Source organism: Chrysochloris asiatica, unplaced genomic scaffold (assembly GCF_000296735.1).
Source record: "Chrysochloris asiatica unplaced genomic scaffold, ChrAsi1.0 scaffold00346, whole genome shotgun sequence".
Classification (NCBI taxonomy): domain Eukaryota; kingdom Metazoa; phylum Chordata; class Mammalia; order Afrosoricida; family Chrysochloridae; genus Chrysochloris; species Chrysochloris asiatica.
Genome location: NW_006408864.1, coordinates 772,264 through 796,934, shown reverse-complemented (window position 1 = coordinate 796,934; position 24,671 = coordinate 772,264). Strand labels below are relative to the sequence as shown.

Below are 24,671 nucleotides of genomic sequence, written 5' to 3'. Positions count from 1 at the left end.
AATATAGTCAAGTGTTAGATAATAGCTAATGTACCGATTTTTCTACTGTTCAACCTAAGCCCCTTAACTAACCAACCCATCTTGTTGGTCCTTTCACTGATGACTTATAGAAGAGACAGTCTTTGACTACTACCATGCAACATCATTCCCCTTTCCAATACAATAATTCATAATTCACTATTTACCCAAACACTTTCTTCTCTCTAAGATTAAATTTTTGAAACAGTAACTCAAATATGCAATAATGTAACAACTGTGTATTTGTTGTTAAGTGCTGTCAAGTCAGTTCCCACTCATAGTGACCCTGTATAATGTTTCCAAGGTGCAACTCATAGGTTTGAGCTGTCGACCTTGTGCAGTCCAGTGTTGATCCTGCAGTGCCACACCTGGAGTCCATCTGTGTATCTACTACTGTTTAGAAAATATTGGACATTTCTCCATGTTTTCTTGAGTGTTTTAATAAAAGACTAAACATTCTAGATACACAAGTAAAGCCTACTGACCCTATTATTTCTACTGCAATCCAAATGATCAGAGTAAGAAATTTTACTTTAAAAGAAATACCTGAGAATCCAGAAATTAACCCATCTACATATAGCCAACTAATTTTTGACAAAACACCTAAATATATTGCATGGGAATGTGTTAGCCTCTTTAACAGGTGGTGCTGGCAGAACTCGAAAGTGATATGCAAAAGATTGAAACAAGACCTTCACCTCACACCTTATACAAAAACCAACTCAACATGGATTAAAGACCTAAATGTGAACCCCAGAATTATGAAGGCCATCAATGAAAAAATAGAGACAAGTGTGAGGGCACTCGCTGAGGGAAAACACAGACTACCAAACATTTTGAAAACTACACAAACAAAAGCAGACAAAATAGATGAGTGGGACATACTAAAAATTAAAAACTTATGTGCATCAAAAGTCTTCACCAGAAGAGTAAAAAGGGGACCATAGAATGGGAAAAAATCTTTTGTAATGACACATCAGACAAGGGACTTATTTCTAAAATATATAGGAAACCCCAACACCTCTAAAGAAAAAGACAAATAACCCAGTTAAAAAATGGGCACAGGACATGAACAGACACTTCAACAAGGAGGAGATCCAGGCAGCCAACAAACATATTTAGAAATGTTCATGATTCCGAGCCATTATAGATGCAAATCAAAACAATGAGATATCATCTCACATCAGCAATAACAGCAAAGATAAAAAAAGTAGAGGACAATAAATGCTGGCAGGGATGTGGAGAGACTGGAACACTCCTGCATTGCTAGTGGGATTGCAAAATGGTCCAACCTCTCTGGAAAGCAATATGGTGCTTCCTCACAAAGTTGGGAATAGAAATACCTTATGATCCAACAATTCCTCTACTTGGTATTTACCCACAAGAAATATGAGCCATTACACAAGTAGATATATGCACACCAATATTCATAGGAGCACTATTTACAATAGCAAAAAGATGGAGACTGCTTAAGTGTCCATCAATGGAAGAACGGATAAACAAACTGTGGTACATACACACAATGTAATATTATGCTACCTTGAAGAATAACAAGGAAGCTGCAAGCCACCACATGTTGCAGACCATGTAGGCCTGGTCAGAAGTTCGAGGTCCTATAAGCCCGAGTGTTACAGGTCGCAGGCTCTGAGGAACAGATCTAGCCACTTGGCAGTTAATAGCAAATTGTTTTTCATCTTAGTGTTCAGTTATATTTATTAATTTCATACATGGAGCCCTTGATATCCACAGATAAATGTGATATTTTCCTAAAAGCCCAGACTGTAAAGGTTTCAAGGGTAAAGCCTTTCTCCAAAAGATTAACTGAAAATAGCTTAGCTACTTCCCAGTTCTTTGTTCTATAGACAAAAAAGCCATCCTCCCTGAATCTGTCCCAGGTGCTGGTTATTCAGCCAAGATCCTGAAAACCTGGCTCAGGAAGCCAAAACAGTGGGACTCCGCCCAAGCCTTTTGTCCTTCCCTTTCACCTTCTCTCAACTGAGCTCAGGGGCTATGATATGTTAATTGAGCCTGAGAAGCCAAGTTGCTGGCCTGGGATTCGAACCAGCGACGTAGGATGTAAAGTTACCTGAAGGTCTGGAAAAGTAGTGATGTGAGCTGTACCTTGTCTTAGTCCCTCCCAGCTTGGTGCGAAGCTCCTCCCCTATATAAAACTGAGACGCAGGCTGGCCCAGGTGTGCATTACAAGTTGGAGGGCATGCAGTAAAGATTGCAGGGCAATGAGTTGCTGCCTGCAGAGGCTACGATGCCTGTAGTCCTAAGTCTGCCCACCAGTATGGCAACCATCATGGTTTCAGGGTGCCTCTTTGTCCCCCTCTTTCTGTCTATTCTTTTGCTATCCCTATCAACGCTGGATCTCCCCTCCTCATGAACCAAACACTCCTGAACAACACAACTATGTCAAGGACAGTCCCCGACAACCTCATAACATGGATATACCTTGAGGACATTAAATTGAGTAAAATTAGTCAGTCACAAAAGGAGAAATATTGCATTGGACCACTAATGTAAAAGACTAAGAAAAAGAACCCATACTAAAGGGGAGGGAGATTCTTTGCTGGCTGCTGGGATGTGGGGGTGGGGGAGTGAGAGGAGAGCACAGGGCAGGTGGAGCACAGGGCAGGGAATAGACACAGGATAGTTTGGATGCTGGGGAGGAGGGCAATATACAAGAAGGGGGAGGGGAATGGAAGAACAAAGCAGATGGGAGAACAATTAGGTTTGCATGGGCTAAGTGGGACAGAGGTAAAAAATGAAGTATGCACAACCTTGGAACAACAAGACTATGGGATACAGGGACTGAGACATGGTTGGAATGGGCAAAAGGGGGGAAATAATGTTAAGATGCTTGGCTGTCTTTTGAATCTTGGTTTCCCTGGCATACCACTATAATATAGACACTAGAGGGGAAGAGAAAGGAATAGCCAGAAATAGAACCATAGAAAGCTTGTAAGTCCGTCTTCTGCCTATAACTGACTGGAATACCGAATATGGGGCTACAACGTGCCCAGTGAAGGAGGCTTGCTGTGGAGCCTCTGCATTACATAAGACTATGGGTGGAATCCTGAACAGCATCCAGAATCTTCAGAGGTGGATAATTTCCACTTGAAAGGATGGGCAGACCAGCCTGGTGCAGCTAGAACAGAAGATGCTTTTTGAAAGAAAGACAGACAGGAAAAATACAAAACAATATAGGCAGACCGACTGATTACTACAAGAACAAGTAAGTTGCTCGCCCAGGAAACATCAAGGCAAGTGGTCAGTTCCCCTCAGAGCAAACACCCTTCCAAGACTAAGACTCAATGGGAATACATGCTCTGATTGGTGACCATGTTCATCACCGATAAGGGGAAGTGAGGGAAAAACAGTAATGAAGCTGCGAGCTAAGCCCTACAACATTCAATAGACTCCTGTGAAGCCGGGTGGAGATCTGGTTGGCCAGCAGTGTGGCAAGACCTGGGGACTCTTGGGCCCAGAGTCAGTGACATAGCCACAGAGGACTAGAATGGAGAGTGAAGCATCCAGCTGACAAGAAGAGAAGGCATATGCACAAGAACACCCACACTTGCAGATAATACCCACTTGACCTGGTTTCAATGACTGGATGATCAGAGCTCAACTAGAAGAAGAGGAAAAAAAGAGTAATCTGATACAATCTGATGAACTTGACCTACACCTATGGATGCAGTAGCTCAAAAGAGGGAACAAATCTTTACAGCAAGGATCATTCCCACCCCCTCTACACATGGAGAGGACAGGGATGGGTAACTTCAACACTGGCTACCCAAAATGGGGAAGGGAGGCTACAAAGGCAAGAAGTGACTGGCTTACAAGCTTTCAAGAGGGAACCTACATCCAGAGGGAATGGAGGACGGTAGAATCTCCACTGAGTAGTATCCAATCTGTCTAGGTGGGGCTGATGAAAAGAAATGTGGATAGGTCTCTTGTGATAAACAATTGTTAACAGGACTGATTGTGAGGAAAACGTAAAGATAGATGCTTTGTAGCAAGGAGGAAAGTGATTAACTTTGCAGTCTTTACTTTTGTGGTTGTTTCCTTTTCTTTAAGTTTTGTTTGCTACCGCATATTTTCCCTCTGGTATTCATATTTTTAACATCATATGCATGAATTAGGTCATTGTGAAATCAAATTAACAATGAAATACTATTATATATTTATTGTTGTTAAGTGCTATAGAGTCAGTTCTGACCCATAGCAACCCTGTATAGGGTTTCCAAGGAGCACCTGGTAATTTGAACCACTGACCTTAACGTTCAAATTGACTTTACAGTCTAGTGCATTAGCCCACAGCACCACACTAAACGCCAAAACACTGCAGAACACTAAATGCTAATGAAGACATAAGCCAAGAAGAACTCCACACCACTGTCTGTAGAAATGTAAAATGATACAGCCACTTTAGTAGAGTCTAGCAGTTTCTTAGGATGCTAAATGTAAGATTACCAGTTGATGAAACAATTTCACTACTAGCTAGTTACTTAATAAGATGAAAATGCTTGTGCACACAAAAATATTGGGGCTTAAAAAAGATAGTACAAAATGGAATGAAAACATAATGGAATCCTCCCTCTAGCCTTTTAACGCCTCTTTGTATTTATAGAAGCTGTATTCATGAATACCAAAAATTGGTATTCATGCCCTTTACTAGGTGAATGAATAAACAAATCACAGATATACAAACAGTGACCTATTGTTCAGTGATATTAAGAAATGAGCTATCACAGAGAGCGGGACCCTACCCAGAGAAGCAGAGATGCCTGAAATGGAGCCAAAGATGATGCCTTGGAGCAATGGAGCAGCTGGAGACTTTAGATCCAGAGAGGGAGAGTGACCGTGTGCTGAAGAGCTGGGGGGTACGGGGGAAGGATTGCATGGAGGGGATTGTAACCATGGCAATGAGACTTAATGTTCTCCCATGTAAACTATCACATAATTCACAATAAAACATTTAAGAAAAAAAAAAAAAAAAAAAAGAAATGAGCTATCAATTCAGAAAAAGACAGGAAGGGAACTTAAACACAACACAAATTGTGAACCCTAAAGTCCTGGTGTGGCACTGTAGGATAAGCACTGGTCCACAAGGCTGCTTTGAACAGGAAGGTCGACAGTTCAAACCTACCAGCCATTCCTCAAAAATCCTATACAGGGTCACTGTGAGTTGAAACCGATTCAACACCACTTAACAACAACAATATAATCTCTGGACTATTAGATTAGGTTAGGTTAGTTGCCCTCCATTAGTTCTGAATCACAGCAACCCTATGCATAACAGAACTAAACACTGTCTTCATCATCCTCATAGCTGTTCCCACTGTGTCAATCCATCTCACTGGGGGTCTTTCATTTTTCATTGACCTTCCACATTACCAAGCACAATGTACTTCCCCAGGGATTGGTACCTCCTGGAAACACGTCCAAAGTAGGATAAAGTCTCATCATCGTCACTTTGAAGGACCAATTTGGCTATACTTGTTCCCAAATAAATGTGTTTGTTCTTCTGGCAATCCATGGTTCTTTGAGCATTCTTTACCATATTTCAAATACATCGATTCTTCTCTGATCTTCCTTACTCATCTTATATCTCATGCATAAGTGGCAAATGAAATACCATGGTTTGGGTCCGAAGCACCTTAGTCCTGAAAGTGACAGCTTTGCTCTTTTACACTTTAAAGGTCTTTTACAACACATTTACCTAATGTAAGATGCTGTTTGCTTTCTTGACTGCTGCTTCCATTAGCATTCATTGTGAATCCAAGTAAAATGAACTCTTCCACAATGGTCAATCTTTTCTCTGTTGATAAGAATGTTGTTTGTTGGTCAATCTTTTCTCTGTTGATAAGAATGTTGTTTGTTGGTCAATCTTTTCTCTGTTTATCATGATGTAATTACTGGTACAGCTGTGGGGATTTTCATTTTCTTTATATTGAAGTGGAATCTGAAAATTTTAACATTTTCATCTTTATTAGCTGTTTCATATCCTCTTTGCTTTTAGCAAACATGGTTGTATCATCTGTATATTGAATGTTCTAAAAGACGTCCTCCAATCCTGATGCCATATTTTTCTTTATATAATCCAGCTTCTTTGAGTATTTATTTACAATATAGATGGAATAAGTATGGTGGAAGGCCAACAATCTTGACATGCACACCTTTTTTAAATTTGAACCATTCAGTATTCCTTTGCTTTCTTCAAACAAGTAACCCTTGGTCTGTGCATAGGCTCCTAATGAGAACAATGATGTATTCTAGAATACCCATAATTCACATCTGTTATCCATAGTTTGTTATGATCCACACAATTGAAAACCTTTGCATAGTCAATAAACATAAATAAACATCTTTCTAGTATTATCTACTGTTAGCCAAGATCCATGTAATATTAGCAATGATATCCCTTATTCCATGTCCTATTTTGAATCTGGCTTGAATTTCTGGCAGTTCCATGTTGATGTACTGCTGCAACCATTTTTCAACATATCTGCATGTGATATTAATGATACTGTTTGATGATTTCCACATTCCTTTGGGTCACCTTTCTTAGGAAAGGGCACAAACAGGGAACCTGGCATAAACAACTGAGTGTCTCTAGCACTACATCAGCCTAGTGAAACATTTCAATTTGTATTCTGTCAATTCCTGGACCACAGTTAATAATAGGAGTCTTGGTGTAGCACTGTGGGATAAAGCACTGGACCACAAGGTTGGTTTGAACCTCGAGGTCAGCTGTTCAAATTCACTAGTTACTCCTCGGAAACCCTACACAGGGTTGCTATGAGTCGGAACTGACTCAACAGTATTTAATTAACAACACAGCTAGTAATGGGAGCCAAGTGGTTCTGTAGGATAAGCATGGGACCGTGAACCACAAAGTCAGCAGTTTAAGCTCACGAGCCACTCCTCAGGGATAAAGATGAGCTTCTAGCTCCTGCAAAGACTTAAAGCCTTGGAAACTCTATACAGGGTTGCTATGAGTCCAAATTGACTCAAAAGCACTAAACAACAACAACATAGCTAACTGGTGTGGCGCTGTGGCCTAATGTGTCAGACTGCAAAGTCATTTGAACTGCAAAGTCAACCAATACAGAGTTGCTATGGGTCAGAATTGACTCAATGGCACTTATCAACAACAACAACAACAAGTGGCTGCTGAAAATAAGCATGGGAATGCAAACCACAAAAGTCAGCAGTTCGAGCCCATCAGGAAGCTACTCCTTAGGATAAAGATGCGGCTAAATCTTTGCCAAGATTTACAGTGTTGTGAGTTCAAATCAACTTGAAGGCACTTAACATCAACAACACAGCCAATAGTAATATGCCAATATTGCTTCATCTGAGGAGCCCTGGTAGTGAAATATTTAAGCACTCAGCTACTAACTGGTTGATCTGAACCCACCAAAACTCCAAGGAGAAAATGCCTGGTGACTGGTTGTTGTTATGAAGTGCCGTCGAGTCGATTCTGACCTATATAGGGTTTCCTGTATAGGGAATCCTGTATAGGGTTTCCGAGGAGCAGCTGGTGAGCTTGAACTCCTGACCTTGCAGTTCAAACGGCTTTGCAGTCTGGCGCATTAACCCACAGCGCCACACCAGGACTCCCACAGGAAGATTAACCTAAGAAACCCTAGGATGCCTTTCTAGCTATCATACAGGGTCTCTGAGTCTCAAGTGCAACAAATGTACACCACAAGAATGCAAGATGTTAATAATAGAAGTAACTATCATTTTTCATAGGTGGTGAGAGGAGACTGTCTAGCACCTCTATGCTTTCTCTACCATTTTTCTGTATACTGAAAATTGCTCTAAAAAATAAAATCTATTAAAAATTATTAAGAACCCCAGAAGATTTTGTTTATGAGGTTTATAGTTAATAATGTAAGGAAAAAGCTGTATTATTAAACATTTTTTAAAAATCTCTAATGTATGGCTTAACAGAAAACATCTGGGTTCTAATATGTGCTTCTATACTGAATCTATGTTATTTTTGAGATAACGCTATGTGGGTTGAAATACATGAAAATAATCTGAGCTCACACAGATACATAGCTGAAAATTAACCACGTATTTTAGCAGTCTTCTTAGATCATTGTGGATATTATTTTTATAGTCTACCAGACACGACAAGTGATTGCATTAGTTGTTGCTGCTAAAGGCTACTGAGTCAGTTCCAATCATAGTGGCCCAGTATAGAGTTTTCGAGGAGCAACTGGTATGTTTGAATTAACAACCTTGTGGTCAGCAGTCCAGTGCTCATCCTACCATGCCACAACAAGAGTCCAAAAAATTATTAACAATGTGAAACCTAAAGCCCTATCAAATGCAAAGGCTGCTTAAATTAGAAAATCAATCCAAATAATTTGTTAGTAGCCTTCACATCAGTTATTAACTCATGGTGACTCCATGTACCATTTCAAAATGTTGCCTAGTCCTGAAACATCTTCTCAATTCTTGGTATGCTTGAGTCCACTGTTGCGGCCACAATGCATTTTGACAGTAACGGTTACCACTCAAGCACTACAAAGAATAATAGTCTATTGTGATCTATCAAGGTTTTCATTGTTTAATAGGTTTGGAAATAGATCGCCAGACCTTTGTTCCTAGTCTATCTTGGTGTCCTAACTTTCAACACCATAGCAGCACACAAGCCACCAAGTATCATAAATGGACAGACGAATGAGGGAAGTGGTGTAATAAAAACTTAATAAAACAAAAGGAAAAGAAACATAATCACCTCCTTCAATGCAAAAAAGGCACTGGACAAAATCCAACACATTTTCATGATAAAAACACTCACTAAACTAGGGACAAAAAGAAAACTTTTCACCATAATAAAGGATATTTCAAATAAACTCACAGTAACCTTCATACTAAATGGACAAAGTATAAATCTTTCCTCGTAAGATTGATCAGGAAGAACACAAGAATGCCTGTTCTCACTATATATTCAATGTTGTACTACAAGTCCTGTTATTGATGTTGTATGCCCAAAAATTGATTTTGATTCACAGGGACCCTATTTGCTGTTGTTAAGTGTTGTTCAGACGGTTCCGACTGGCCCTACGTAGGGCTTCCAAGCAGCAGCTCGTGGGTTTTAAATGCCTACCTTGTCCAGTACTGATCCTACAGCACCATACCAGGGGCCCCATTGTTGTGGTTGTTGTTGTTTAGTGCCGTCGAGTCAGTTCCGACCTATAGTGATCCTGTATAGGGTTTCCAAGGAGTGGCTGGTGATCTTGAATCACCAACCTTGTGGATCAAACTGACTTTGTAGTCCAGCACACCAGGACTCTATGGTACAGGGTAAAACTGAACCAAAGGGTTTCCAAGACTGTAATCCTGCCAGAGGTAGACTGCCACCTTTTTCTCCTGCAAAACTGGTGGGTTCAAACTGGCAGCCTTTCAGTTACAAGTAGAGCTTGTACCAGTCCCAGCCAGAGCAATTAGGCAAGAAATTAAAAACATCTAAATTGGCTTAATATGACACAAAGCAGACTTTAAAACAAAGTCTATCACAAAAGATAAAGATGATTTAAGGGTCAATTCATCTAGAAAAATCCATTAACAATCATAACTGTATCATAAGTACGTTATGTACCCAATATTAGAGTATATAAATAAAACACTGAAAGAATTGAAGAGAGAAAACGGACTAAAAAGACAGGAAAGAAAGAAATGGCCAAGGTGATGTCAAAAGAGACTCTGAAAGTGGCTGTTGAATATAGAGACGCTAAAGTGGTGGGAAGAAATGAGGAAGCAGAACAGTTGAATGGAAATTTTCAAAGGGCAGCTCAAGAAGACAAAGTCAAGTATTATAATAAAATGTGCAAAGACCTGGAATTAGAAAATCAAAAGGGAAGAACACACTCAGCAGTTCTCAAGATGATAGAACTGAAGAAAAATTCAAGCCTCTGATGGCAAGACTGAAGGATTCTATCCTGGTGTGGTGCTGTGGATTCATGCGCTGGGCTGCAACATGCATTTGAACCACAAGCTCACCAGCAACACTCCTCAGAAACCCTATAGATGGCTTTGAGTCAGAACTGACTCAACAACAACAGAATATTTTGGAATCCTGGTGTGACACTGTGGACTAATGCTTGGATTGCAAAGTCAGTTTGAACCACAAGGTTGGAGGTTCAGGCTTACCAGTCACTCTTTGGAAACCTTAAACTGGGTCACAATGGGTCAGAACCAACTAACGACAGTTAACAAACGCAACATGGGCAAAATATTGACTAAAGCAGAAAGTGTCACAAGAAGATGGAAGGAATATACAGAATCACCGTAACAAAAAGAGTTGTTTGATGCTCAAACATTTCAAGTAACATATGATCAAGAACTGATGAAACTAAAGGAAGTCCAAGAAACACTGCAGGCACTGGCAGAAAACACAGTTCCAGAAGTTGCAAATTGAAAAGTGCAACAAATTAATGCAGCCCTGAAGGCACTCACTTGGTCTATGCCAAGAAATCTGGAACATAGCTACGTGACCATTTGATTGGAAGACATCCATATTTATGCCCATTCCAAAGAAAAGTAACCCAAAGGAATGCAGAAATCAGCAAACAATATTACTAATATCCCATGCAAGTAAAATTTTACTGGCGATAACTGAAAAACCACTGCAGCATTAAATGGACAGGGAGCTATTAGAAACTCAAGCCAGATTTAGAAGAGTACGTGGAACAACATCACTACATTTGTAAGATGTATCTTGGCTGAAATCAAAGAACAACAGAAAGATGTCTATTTGTACTTTGTTGACTATGCAAAGGGACTGGACTGTGTGAATCATGACAAACTATGGATAACAATGCAAAGAATGGGTATTCCAGAACACTAAATTATGCTCATAAGGAAGCTGTACAGAGACTAAGAGACAGTTGTTCAAACTGAACAGGGGGATACTGAATGGTTTAAGATCTGGAAAGGTGTGCATCACCATACTTAATCTTTACACTGAGCAAATAATCTGAGAAACTGGATTATAAAAAGAAGAAAGCAGCATCAAGATTAAAGCAACACTTAATAACAATCTGTACTATCTATGCAAATAACATTACATAGCTTGCCAGAAGCAAAGAGGGCTTAAATTACTTATGAAGACCAAAGACTACAGACTTCAGTATGCATTACACCACAATGTAAGGAAAATGAAAATCCTCACAACTGAACAAATAAATAACATCATGATAAATGCAGGAAAGATTGACATTGACAAAGACTTTGTTTTGTTGAGATCAACAATCAACACTACGGAAGCAGCAGTCAAGAAATCAAAAGGCGTATTGCATTAGACAAATCTGGTATAAAACACCTCTATAATGTGTTAAAGAACAAAGATGTCAGTTTGAGGACTAAGGTGTGCCTGACCAAGCCATGGTATTTTCAACTGCCCTATATGCATGTTAAAGTAGGACAATGAATAAGGAAGACCTTGGAACAATTGATGCATTTGAATTACAGTTTTGGAGAAGAATATTAGAAGAATCATGGATTGCAAGAACAACAAACAAGTCTGTCTTGGAAAAAATCCTGCCATAATGCTTCATAGAAGTAAGGATGGTCTCTCATACCGTGGACATGTTGTCAGGAGGAACAAGTCCCTGAAGAATGACATCATGCTTGGAATAGGAGGAAGAACCCCAATGAGATGGACTGACACAGTGACAGCCACAATGGGCTCAAAAATCACAACTGCGAGGATGGCAAAGGACCAGGCCGTGTTTTCTTCTGTTGTGCATAAGGTTAACTATTGAGTTGGAATCGACTCAAGGCACAATGCAACACTGCACACTTACAAGACTACAGTATAGGGTAAACATAACTTTATATGCACTAGGAATCAAAACACTCATGTGAATCACCTTATTGTGATAATTCTAAAATCAAAATCACAAGTATGGTATGACCTTTTATAGAAAGATGTTAAAATAAAAACAACAAAAAACAGATACCCAAATACGGGAAAAAAGAAAATCGTTCATTGATGACATAATCCTACAGGCACAAAAACCTAAAGAATCTGTAAGAAAAGTACTAGAGCAAATAAATGAACACAGCAAAGTTTTAACATACACAAGTCAACACACTGAAATCATTTGCTTCTATATACCAGTAATAAGTTATTTGAAAAGGAAATGTATACAATTAGTCCATTTACAACATTTCAAAGAATAAAATACCTAAAAGTACATTTAAACTGGAAATCAATATAAAATGTGGCTAAGAGGCGTTATAAGTGGTAAGTGATTTTTGTGTTTATGAATTAGAAGACTTAATATATTTTCAGTTGTCAATATACTAACAAAAGCGCTCTATAAACTCAATGCAATCCCTATCAAAATTTCAGTCTTTTTTGAAGAAATGGAAACATAAAATCCTGAAATTTATACGGAATGGCCAAAAAATCAAATCCAAATCCACTGCCATTAAGTTGATCCTAACTCAGAACAACCCTGTATAGTGTTGTTGAAACTAAATCTTTACAGGAGCAGACACCCTCTTCTTTTCTACTGTGGAACAGCTGGTTGGTTTGAACCATTGACCAGGTGGTTAGCAGCCCAATGAAGCACCACCAGGTCCCCTTAAATAGCAAAAGTAATGCTTAAAAAGAAGAATAAAGTAAGTGGAGCCAGCAGTTATACCTATCACTGCTTTGTCACCATTGATACAAGTGTTATAGAGAGAAAATAAGCAAATAACATCTTAGCATTTTGAAGAAAACAGTTCTGACCATATAGAACACTCAAAAGGATTCTGCAGCCTTCGAAAACTGCTACATTAGAAACTCCATAAAAAATTTTCACAATCTCATATTCCCTCATTTCTAATATTCATCCCATATAGTCTTCGTCAATAAAAAATAATTTTGAATATACCAAATCAACTCACTCAACATAACCAACAGAGCTCCAACTAAAATTTTGAACCCACATTGCTTAAGGCTTATATATTTTCAAGATTACAGTAACTCAGAAATGCTGAAACTTCTACTTCCTCTCTGCATGGCCTGTTTCTATTTTTCCTTCTTTCCAAACTTCAAAGGATTACAGTCAATAAGATGAAACAAAATATGTATGAATTGCTTAATATAAAACTGATGATCTGCTCTGTAAACCTTGATCCAGTTCACAATAAACTTAAAGCAACAAATGCTGAATCTCTATTACTACAAACTGAAACTTTATTACTTGGACAATACATAAGGAAATAATGTATGCCAAAATACTAGCCTGACTTCTTTTATAGGTAAAAACTTTAACTAATAGCAGCAGATACCAAAAAGTTTATCTCAAAAGCAGTCTTTGAAGATGAAAAAAGCTCTCTGTAAAGGTCAGTAAATGTCCCCGTATACTCACTTTCTGTTTATGCTGCTGTAAGAGGTTGTCAAGATTGTGTCGCCTTTTATAGTTAAAATAGAAGTTTTTGCACTGAGCTTCACTTTTGGTTCCCACCATTTTGGCAATAGCTGCCCAGTTACGACCATGTTCAACTAGTCCTATATTTCAAAAACAGATAAAACATTAATTGAACAGTAAATTGCTAAATAAAAAAGAGAATAAAACTCAACTTATTCATTGTATTCAGTCCTTAACAATGAAATATGATGTCAATTACTCATTTATATATTTCAGTCATTACTGAAATACTTATGAAAGGACTTTTATAAAAGTTTGTAGAAAAATGGAAGTAAAATATGAAAAATTTCAATTTTTGAAAGCCCCATTGTGCAATACTCATTAACAGCTCTGTATTGTTCCCCAAAATTAAAGCATGCTCAATATTGGAAAGGCTCAATCTTATTCTTGTTATGTATCTGCCACATGGTAGGATAATGTTGGACACAGAACAATTGTTCAAACACTGATAAACTGAGTGATCAGACAGTTTTAGATGCTTCGAGACCAACATAAATTTAATAAAGTAATCAAATATAAATAATTAACACAAAGTAAAGATACAAGTCTCAGCAATATAAAATGTTTTATAAGTAAGCATTTTCTTTAGTCAATGTATAACCAAACAACATCTTCAAATAAATTACCCAGTTTTTAAAAAATAAAAACCTGTTAAAACCCAATGCCACACAGAAACCTATGTAATCTAATACTTCTTTAATTACATAATATATACAAGCCCGTGCAATGAATACGAGTATAGAAATGCATATACACCTATTTAGTGAGAGGCATACAAAAAAATACATTAGACACAGGCACATCAAAGCAGGAATTTCTACTACAAATTTAATGACTTATGGAGACATTCTTTTATTAAGGTAAAAAAAAATAGGTCATCCTCTAATAATGATAATTGGAAGATCACTTCCCAATCCTGCCTGATATATGAATAGGGTATGAAAAGAGTAATGACTAGAAAGTCATACGTAGGTGTATTTACCTAAAAAGATCTCTCTGTAATTTAAGCTAATACCTGTTTACTTCACCATTTTAATGATCATATGAGTATACATATGAATGCTTTGAAAAGTTATATAAATTAAACAATTACTAATCTTGGTAAATAAACTTCAAATTAAAATATTTTGGAACCAGAATTCTAAAACTGCTTTATTTTGATAAAGTTGGCTGAACTATGATTTTAAAATGTTATCACTACTTACATGCTAAGAAGCAAACAAATCTGAAACATGTCACTGAAAGGTTAAACTACTTACAAGAAACAATTTCTCTTTAAAACTACAAGGTGAATATTTAATCCCAAAACAGTTGGTTAATTTCTCTAAAATAAACTACCAGTTTTTTATCCAAATAAAAATTATTGCTCAATTTAAAATTGCACTACATTGATAAGCAACAGCAAAACACAAGGCCCAATAGTCCCACTGTCACACAGCAATGAAAGTAGTAGAAACAGGATTCAGACCTTTTGTCTGTCTAGCTACGAAGTTCCTGGTCTGTCCTGTAAATCACAGTGCAATTTCTTAGTGGTTTACAATTACGTGACTTACTAAGTGCAAACTGAGAACTTATTTACCATTCTATTAAATGAAACTTTTAAGTAATAGAAATATAGTCTTAAAATTAAAAACTACTTGCAAAGCAATTTTAATAACATAATCACAATTTTAATAGCATAAAATCTACTTGCTCTCTAGTAGAAAGACATTTAAAATAACACTATTTTGTTGTTGTTGTTGTTGTTAAGTGCCTTCGAGTCGGTTCCGACCCATAGCGACCCTGTACAGGGTTTCCGAGGGTGTAAATCCTTACGGGAGTAGAAAGCCTCATCTTTCTCACACAGAGCGGCTGGTAGTTTCGAACCACTGACCTTAAGGTTCGCAGCCCGATTCGTAACCACTACACTACCAACTATAGAGAACATACACTCATTAAAAAATGGGTTCATCTTAATCAACCCTGTGGTACATCAAGGGTATCACACCATCAAAAATAACTTTTTTTCCTTGTGAAAAATATACTTAACACATTTTCCAATTTAGCACTTTTCACTTGTGCAATTACAAAAATCACTCTTTATGTTTACTTCTATATTCCATTTATGTTTTTGGAAGACCTATTAGATTAAAAAAAAAAAAAGTTCTACTTCAAATGTTACTAATAACCTTTAAAAAATGAAGAAGAAACTAAACTACAGTAATTACCTTTTTTAGCAACTTCCATTTCTTCTTCTGTCCATCTAGAGGTCTCTACAGGTTCTGTAGAAACTAAAAGAAAAAGAGAAGCCAGTCAGGCAAGACAAAAATAAAGATAAATCCTTCAACCTGCACTAACCACATAATCTGTGAATTATTTATCAGACATAAAACCTGTTTAAAGCATTCAGTTAAAATACATATCAGAAATACGCCACTCCCTCACCAAACCAGAGAGAACAATTATACACCTTTTAGTTGGTATGATCTTTGTCAATTCTCTATAAAGTTCCATCAATAACACCTTTAGCTTGTTGTTGTTGTTAAGTGCCATCAAGTCGGTACCAACCCATACCGACCCTATACACAGCAGAACGAAACACTGCGTGATCCTGGGCCAACCTCACTACTGGTGCCACGCTTGAGTCCATCGATGCTGCCACTTGGCCAATTCATCTCGTTCGGGAGCTTCCTCTTTCTCTCTGACCCTCCAACCTACCAAACATGATATCCTTCTCCAGCTACTGGTCCCTCCTGACAATATGTCCAAAGTATGAGAGACAAAGTTTGACCATCTTGGCCTCCAAGGAGCACTCTGGTTGCACTTCTTCCAACACGATCTGTTTGATCTTTTGGCAGCTCATGGCACTTTCAATATTCTCTTCCATCACCATAACTCAAATGCATCAATTCTTCTACAGTCTTCCTTATTCACTGTTCAGCATTCGTATGCTTATGAGGTTACTGAAAATACCATGGCTTGGGTCAGGTGCACCTTAGTCCTCAAGCTGACATCTTTGCTCTTCAACACTTTAAAAAGGTCTTGTGCAGCACATTTGCCTAATGCAACATGTCCTTTGATTTCTTGGCTGCTGCTTCCATGAGTGTTGACAGTTGATCCAAGAAGAATGAAATCCTTGACAACTTCGATCTTTTCTCCGTTGATAAGAATGTTGTTTATTGATCCAGTGGTGAGGATTTTTGTTTTCTTGACATTGAGATGTAATCCATATTGAAGGCTGTGCTCTTTGATCTTCATCAGTAAATATTTTAAGTCCTCTTCACTTTCAGCAAGCAAGGTTGTATCATCTGCATCCAACACAGGTTGTTAATGAGTCTTCCCCCATCCTGATGCCACGTTTTTCTTTATATAACCCACCGCTCATCTGTCAGTTTGTCGTACTGTGGTGGCTTGTGTGTTGCTGTGATTCTGGAAGCTATGCCACCAGCATTTTAAATACCAGCAGGGTCACCATGGTGGACAGGTTTCAGATGAGCTTCCAGACGAAGACAGACTAGGAAGAAGGAGTGAAGAACTATTTCCGAATATTTAGTCACTGAAAACCTTATGAATAGCAAAGAAACACTTTTAGCTTAGTTTTTCTAGAATGTACTCTCTCAACCAGTACCTTCCTACTTAGATCTCCACCCTTCTACTTCTCATTTTCTGCAATGTCAAATGAACATTCAAAATTTTTTTTTTTTATTCTCTGAGCTTCCATCTCATCCTAACTTTTACATGTCGTTATGCTTCAATGTTTGACATCATGATCAGAACACTTTCTCCTTACTTTGGAATAATAATGAAAATATCTGACCTGAAATGAGTTAATTGCTATTCTCCACATCTCAATTAATAATATCACCATCTACCCACTCAAATTATTAACAGACTTCACAGACTAATTTCTTAATCCTCCCTTGCATTTAACTTCGGATATCCAATGAAGAGTGTCAATTCTAATCTCATGCAGCCATTTCTTCCTTACCTTGGCCACTGCACTTATAATGATGCTCTTCTATCTGATGCCTCTAACTCCAGCCCTTATACTCTGTATGTGGCTTCAACAACTGCTGCCAGAATTATCTTTCTAAAATACTACTCAGGGCTCTCCTCTATTTAAAAACCTTTGTTAATATCCTATTTTGTAAGGAAAGCAGGATACAGTTCAAGCAAGACGCAATCTGTCTTGTTCCAGACTATCTTTCAGTAGTCCTCTTATGTAGTTATTTCTCTTATACCGTTGTTTCCACTCTCAGAACTTGCGTTTTTTAAATACTTTACATTAAAGGAAAATTGGTACTACCAAGTCACTGTCACTACCATAATCCTTTAAAATTAACAAAATAGTCTTTGTTTGCTATTGTTAGGTGTCCTTGAGTTGGTTCTGACCCAGAATATCCCTATGTACAATGGAACAAAATACCACCTGGTCCTGTACCATCCTCAACTGCTGCTATTCTTGAGTCCATTGCAGCAGCCAACTGTGCCAATTCATCTCGTTGGAGGTCTCACTCTTTTTCACTGTCCCTCCACTTTACCAAGCATGATGTCATTCTCCAGGGATTGGTCCCTCCTGATAATATGTCCAAAGTATGAGAGACGAAGTCTGGTCAGCTGACTTCCAAGGAGTATTCTGGTTGTACTTCTTCCAAAACAGATTTGTTTCTTCTGTGTTCTTCCGGCAGTCCACAGCACCTTTAATATTCTTCTGCAACACCGTAACTCAAAAGCATCAATTCTTCTACGGTCTTCCTTATTCATTGTCAACTTTCACATGCATATGAATCTATAGAAAATACCATGGCTTGGGTAAGGCACACTTTAGTCCTCAAACTGACATTTTTGCTCTTGAACACTTTAAAGAGGTTGTGTGCAGCATGTTGCTTGACTTCTTGACTGCTGTTTCCGTAAGTGTTTATGGGTGATCTGAGCAAATTGAAGTCTTAGACAACTCCTATCTTTCCACCATTTATCATGATGTTATTTATTGGTACAGTGGTGAGAACTTTCGTTTTCTTTACATTGAGGTGCAACCCACACCAAAGGCTGTGGTCTTTGGTCTCCATTACTAAGCATTTTAAGTCCTCTTCAGTTTCAGCAAGCAAGGTTGTGTCATTTCCATAGAACAGTTGTTACTGAGTTTTCCTCCAATCCAGATGCCATGTTCTTCTTCACATAATCCAGCTTCTCAGAATATTTGCTCAGCATACAAACTGAATAAGTACTGTAAAAGAATATAACCCTGATGAACACTTCTCCTGATTTTAAACCATTCAGTGTCTCTTTGCTCTGTTGAAATCACTACTTCTTCATATATGTACAGGTTCCTCATGAGCACAATTGAGTGTTCCGGACTACTCAATCAGTAAGAATGAGGGGAAAAAGTGTACTCTTGGACCTAGTATTCTCTCACCTAAGAATCTATTCCAATGAAAAATAATTTACCAGAAAGAAAAACCTTTGTGAATAAAGATTATTATGTTGTTGTTAAAGTGTCACTGAGTTGACTCCAACTCACAGTGACCTTGTCTAGGGTTTCCAAACAGCAGCTGGTGGGTGTGAATGGCTGCCCTAGTCACTCACAGTCCAGTGCTGACCTTACATACAGCTCCACATCAGGAATCCAGTATCATTATGTTGTTAAGTGCCGTCAAGTTGGTCTGACCCATAGCAACTGTGTACAGGGTTTCCAAGTAGCAGCTGGTGAGCCTGGACTCCATTATCATTATTGTTGTTGTTGTCAAGTTCCATCAAGTCGGTCCAACCCATAGTGATTCTGTATAGGGTTTCTGAGGAGCAGCTGGTGAGCTTGAACCACAGACCTTGCAGATCAAACTGACTTTGCAGTCCAGCACATTAATCCACAGAGCCACATCAGGACTCATTATAGAGCTATCTGTTTAGTACACTATGTTTTGTTTGGGGGGAGGGGCCCAACCAGATCATTCAGAAGTAGGTGAGTCATTCTTCAGCAACAAAATATAACATTTCACAGACATTAAAATACAAATCCTAACCAAACCTACTGCCATCAAGTTGATTCAGACAATTTGCCTTGGTCTTTCTCCTCTCATATTTTAGTACAGTTTAGTATTGGGATTTCCTAAGATCTACCCTGGCCTTGGAGTTTTGTGAAGTCACACACTAACATCAGTATCAATTCTACTAGAGTAATTCCTCATACTAATCTTTAGACCCACCTTCATCCCGTAATATCCAGACTTATCCCTGCTAGACTAGCCACAGGACAGAGTACAACTGCTTCATTGGGTTTCCAATGCTGTAAATCTTTATGGAAGCAGACTACATCCGTCTCCCACAAAGTGGCTGGTGGATACAAACCGTCACAACCTTTTGGTTAGGAGCCGAGCAATCTAACCACTGTCCTACCTGGGCATCTATTAAAATACAAAAATGAAGGCTAACTAGACACCAGAAAAGATCTATGGTTTATGGCCATTGTCTGAAACATCACAAAACAGTGCAGTATGCCACTATGATTATAATTAAGTAAAAAGAAAAACAACTGCATCCGGGCAGCAAGATTGTAGTCGATATTCTTTTTCAAAGTTTAAAATTGTTTAAGACCAGACTTTAGGATCACATACAGGTTATCAAAGTCAGCCCCTCCTGTGCTACCCCAACACTGGGACAGAATCCCACAGGACACATGGTCTGTTCACGACAGGCTCTACCACTCACTGGGTTCGGGTGGTGGTGGCAGAGGAGGTGGAGGCTCTTCAGTGGCAGCGGCGGCTGCAGCGCTGGCAGCTGCAGCTTCGTTTGTCATGGACCTGGTGATGCGGCCCTTGCGGCGGCCCTGACTGTTGGCAGTCTTCCGGCCCCGGGGTGTGGCCTGCTCTCTCTCCTCAGGTTCTTCTGCTGTGCCTTCTGTCTTGTCCCTTTCCTTGGTATTTTCTCTGGAAACAAAGGCAAATGAATGTTTGGTGATTTAAAAATTTGCTATATGCAAAAAATAAAATTCTTTAGACAGAAATTGAATAAAATTGCCTGTACTTTAAGTGACTTCAAAAAAAAAAAAAAATTAAGAAAAATCTGTTGGAACTCAGATTTAAACAGCTTTTGACTGACTCAAATTAAGATATTTCACAAAGGCCTGTTTTATACAAATAACTTAAAATTTGAACAAGTTGCAAATCTTGGACACAAGAACACTCCATGTAGAAGTAATAAAAACTGGCAGAAAGGCCCCAGGACCTGTGATCTGGACAGAGTAGGGTGCACCAAAAGGCAGGAATCTGGCTTTCTTGCTTGTGCTGTCATTTATCAGCCTGATGTAAAGTCTCTCATTTATAAAATGAAGAAGAGTACACAATCTGTGAAATACGTGCGTTTTGTAATATAATCCCAAATACAGTTTTATCAAACCAAGTTTAAGCTTCTAGGCCACCTCTGACACTTAGGTGCAAACTGGAGAGTATGGCTTTAGTGTGAGAATAACTTCTGCAGCCAGACTGCCTGGATTTATACCAGAGCGCTGTGATTTATGAGCCATGTGCTAACTCTGGACAAGCTACGTCACTTTCACAGGCCTTGATTTCCTAACCTGTACAATGAGGATAACCATAGGACTGTTATGAGAACTGAATGAGTCCACTTGAGCACTTCACATAGTTAAGAACTATCCATGTTTGGTATTATTAAGGTTAAAATCTCTCTCCGACTGTGCAGCACACTCCACAGTACCAGGTACTTTGAAAAAACTCAATAAATGGTAGTTACTATTGATAGCAATGTTATCACAAGTAATACTGAAAGATCATTCTCTACTACTTCCTTCTCAGGGTTATCATATAAAATCAAAGCACTTAATGCACACTTTTGTAAAAGAATAAAATGATGACAATATTTAAAGACTCAACTATACTTGCTTGGTATACTTGCTCTGGCAGCGTAGTGGTAACGAGTCAGGCTGCCAACTTCAAGGTCAGCACTTTGAAACTACCAGCGGTTCCGCGGGTGAAAGACGAGGCGTTCTGCTCTCATAAAGATTTACAGCCTCGGAAACCCTGTGCAGGGTCACTATGAGTTGGAACCGACGCCATGGTACTTAATACTTAACAACAACAACAACATACTTGCTTAATGGGAGATGTTGATTTTTTAAAGTAAATACCTGTTATAAGGCAGCACAGTAGTTACAAATCGGGCTGCGAACCTCAAGGTCAGCAGTTCGAAACTAACAGCATGTGGGAGAAAGATGAGGTTTTCTGCTTCTGTAAAGATTTACAGCCTCGGAAACCCTATACAGGGTCACTATGAGTCGGAACCGACTCCATGGCACATAGAACAACAACAACAAACCCCTGTTACACTTACTAAGTCAGTTTTTTCCCTAAACAAAATATACATGCAAAAAACAAGACAAAAACCATTAAGAATAGTTTTCTCCTTCAATTCTAAATTACCCTTGAAGTTACCATGTTTACTCTTCCCCTTCATTCCCTCATCAATCTAGTTTCTACTCTCCAGCCTGTTGTTAAAGATGTTTTGTCAAAAATCATCAATAACATCCAAACTGAAAAATCAAATGATCTTTTCTCAATCCTTACTCCATTAATTTTTCTAATGCAATTCACACTGTAGAAAATTCTTTTTATATCCTTCTCAACTTAGCTTGGGACTGTGTCCTATTTTAATATTTCCACTGCTACTCTTGGTCTTTCTTGGACATTATTTTTCTCCTCTCATATTTTAGTATTGGGATTTCCCAAGATCTACCCTGGCCTTAAAGAGTTTTGTGAGGTCACCCACTAACATTAATATCAATTCTACTGGAATAGCTCCTCAAATTTATCTTTAGACCCACCTTCTTCCCCTAAAATCCAGACTTGTCCCTAGTAGAATACTCACATGGATTATCTATCAGTACAAATTCAATCTATCCAAAAACATACTAATCCCTACTATCCTGCTTCTTGCTTTAAATTCTCTAGCCATCTGCTATTAACAATACCATCACGTTCATAATCACTCAGATTTACAGATTAAACATCATTTGTAGCTTTCTCTTTTTTATTTCCTGTATGTGAATCTCATGCCAAATTTTGGTCACTTCATCTCAGCAATATTTCTTCCAGTAATTCAACCACTTCTGTATTTCTACTAAAACTTTACATATTCAGTACCTCCAACCCCAGTCTTTTACAACATTTATTGCCTGTCTCCCCAACCCTTCTCTCTCTAATGTACCCATCTTAAACTTACATAGATCATATTTTTGCAGGACAACTTTAGCAATAAACTATTCCATACATTCTGTTCCATACATTCTACTCCATACTTATTTACAAACACACTCACATAACTTCTTAGACAAAGTCCAACACTTTAATTTTTTATTAAAGTCTAACCCCCAACCCACCTTTCACTTCCTTCTTCAGACACCCTAGGTCCAGTCTAATGAAACCACTATGCAATTTCTCGAAGTAGCATATTTATTTATGTTGTTCCCTCTATCTGACTCCAGATTAAAAATTAGCTCTTCCATCAAGTCCTCCAAACTATCCAGACAGAAACAACGTCTACCTTTTTTTAACCTGTCAATATACTTTATTGTTCTACGCATCTCTTACTTTAAGGCTTTTTAAAAAATTCTACTTGACCCTGTCTTGGTTTCCCTACTAGATCATAAACTACCTGAGGCTAGTATATACCTTATGTTCTTTTGCATTCTCCATAAGACCTAGCTCACATAGGTAATAAATGTATGTTAAATAAATTAGAAAATTTAAGAAAAAATAAAACTAAGATATGGCAAGTCCATATGCACAGAACCACTGACCACATGGAAATATGTTTAATTTGAATAACTGAAAATATTTATTTTAATTCTTTATCGGTATCTTCTAAAACTACAAAAATTTTTTTAAAAAGAAGAAGACATGGTTTAAAACCCTATCTAAAAAAAAAAACCACGTCTAGTGACTTAGGCTGTTTTAGTTAATACAAACTAGGTAAATGTTAAGTATTTCCAAGAGTATTAAAAAATAACACAGTAAGTATTAAATACTATTGATACTTTCAAAAATATAGACAAAAAACAGTGGACGAATAGAGTCAATAATATAGATGCATCTTAAAATCACGCTAAATAAAAGAAGCCAGACACAAAAGACTACAAACTGCAAGCTTCCATTTATAGGTAAATCTAGGAAAGGCTAAACAATTTAGTGACTGCAGAGGCTATAATCAGAGCACAAGAGAACTTTCTAGCGTTATGGAACTGCTCTATATTAGGATTGTGGTAGTGGTTATACAATGCAACAATACATATTGTTAAAACTGGTGGTTTATTATCTGTAAATTATATCTCAATAAAGCTCATCATTGGAGGGAAAACATTAAGTCCAGCTGAGCACCTCCCACCTGTCCATTATGTATACAAAAGCATTAAAAGTAATTGTTTCTGAGTAGTAGAATCATGGGTTAATTTTCTTTATATGTTGCTTTTCCCCCCCGTTTCCAATAATGAACAAAAATTCCTTCATAACCAGGAAAATATTAATACAAAAACCAGGAACTCTATTTTCTTTTTATAAATAAAAGCAATAATGCTAAAATATGGGTATTATATAAATGAAAACTCTTTATCAATAAGTCTACACAATCTGAAGTTTAGGTATTCTGAATAAGACCCTCAGGAATTTTCCATAGCAAATTTTGTGTAATACATCCTAGAGACAAGCCTTTCCCTTCAGAAAATTAAGAATTTGCATCTGGCAACATTACACTAAACTCTTGTTTATTGGAATATTCAACCCCATAATCATGACAAATAAATACTAGCTGGACGAAGAACTCATTCCATATTCTCTTCTCTAAAATGCTATACCATTATTTAGAAACAATTAGATTAGAATGTGCTAATTATTTAACTCACTTAGAGTCTTCCTTCTCATCTTTTTCTTCTTCATCTTTCTTTTCTTCTTCCTTTTTTTCTGTTTTCTCTGCTTTATCTTCATCTTTTTCTTCTACTTTCTCTTCTTGTGCTGGTCGGGCAATTTGCTGTTAGAATGAACCATCATTTAAAAAATTTAAAAGAGAAATAGCTCCTCATATTGTCAAATAAGATAAAAAATCTGTCAAATTTTAATAAACTATTAATTTATTAATAACTGGCAATATAATTTATAGTCAAATACTAAAGATTAGTCAAATGCTTTATAAAATTCTATAGTTATTGCTTAAAAG

General features: G+C 37.8%; 1 protein-coding gene across 2 annotated transcripts in view; it reads right to left on the bottom strand.

The window, feature by feature from the left end:
* Positions 1–24,671, bottom strand: part of NCOR1 (nuclear receptor corepressor 1) — a 213,667-nt gene that overhangs the window by 83,922 nt on the left and 105,074 nt on the right. For both annotated transcript variants that reach the window (XM_006875906.1, XM_006875907.1), the window contains 4 exons: positions 24,361–24,485; positions 20,160–20,377; positions 15,683–15,745; positions 13,416–13,555 (listed from right to left, as the gene is read on the bottom strand). In XM_006875906.1, coding sequence (XP_006875968.1) covers positions 13,416–13,555; positions 15,683–15,745; positions 20,160–20,377; positions 24,361–24,485 — 546 coding nt within the window. The remainder of the gene's footprint in view (positions 1–13,415; positions 13,556–15,682; positions 15,746–20,159; positions 20,378–24,360; positions 24,486–24,671) is intronic.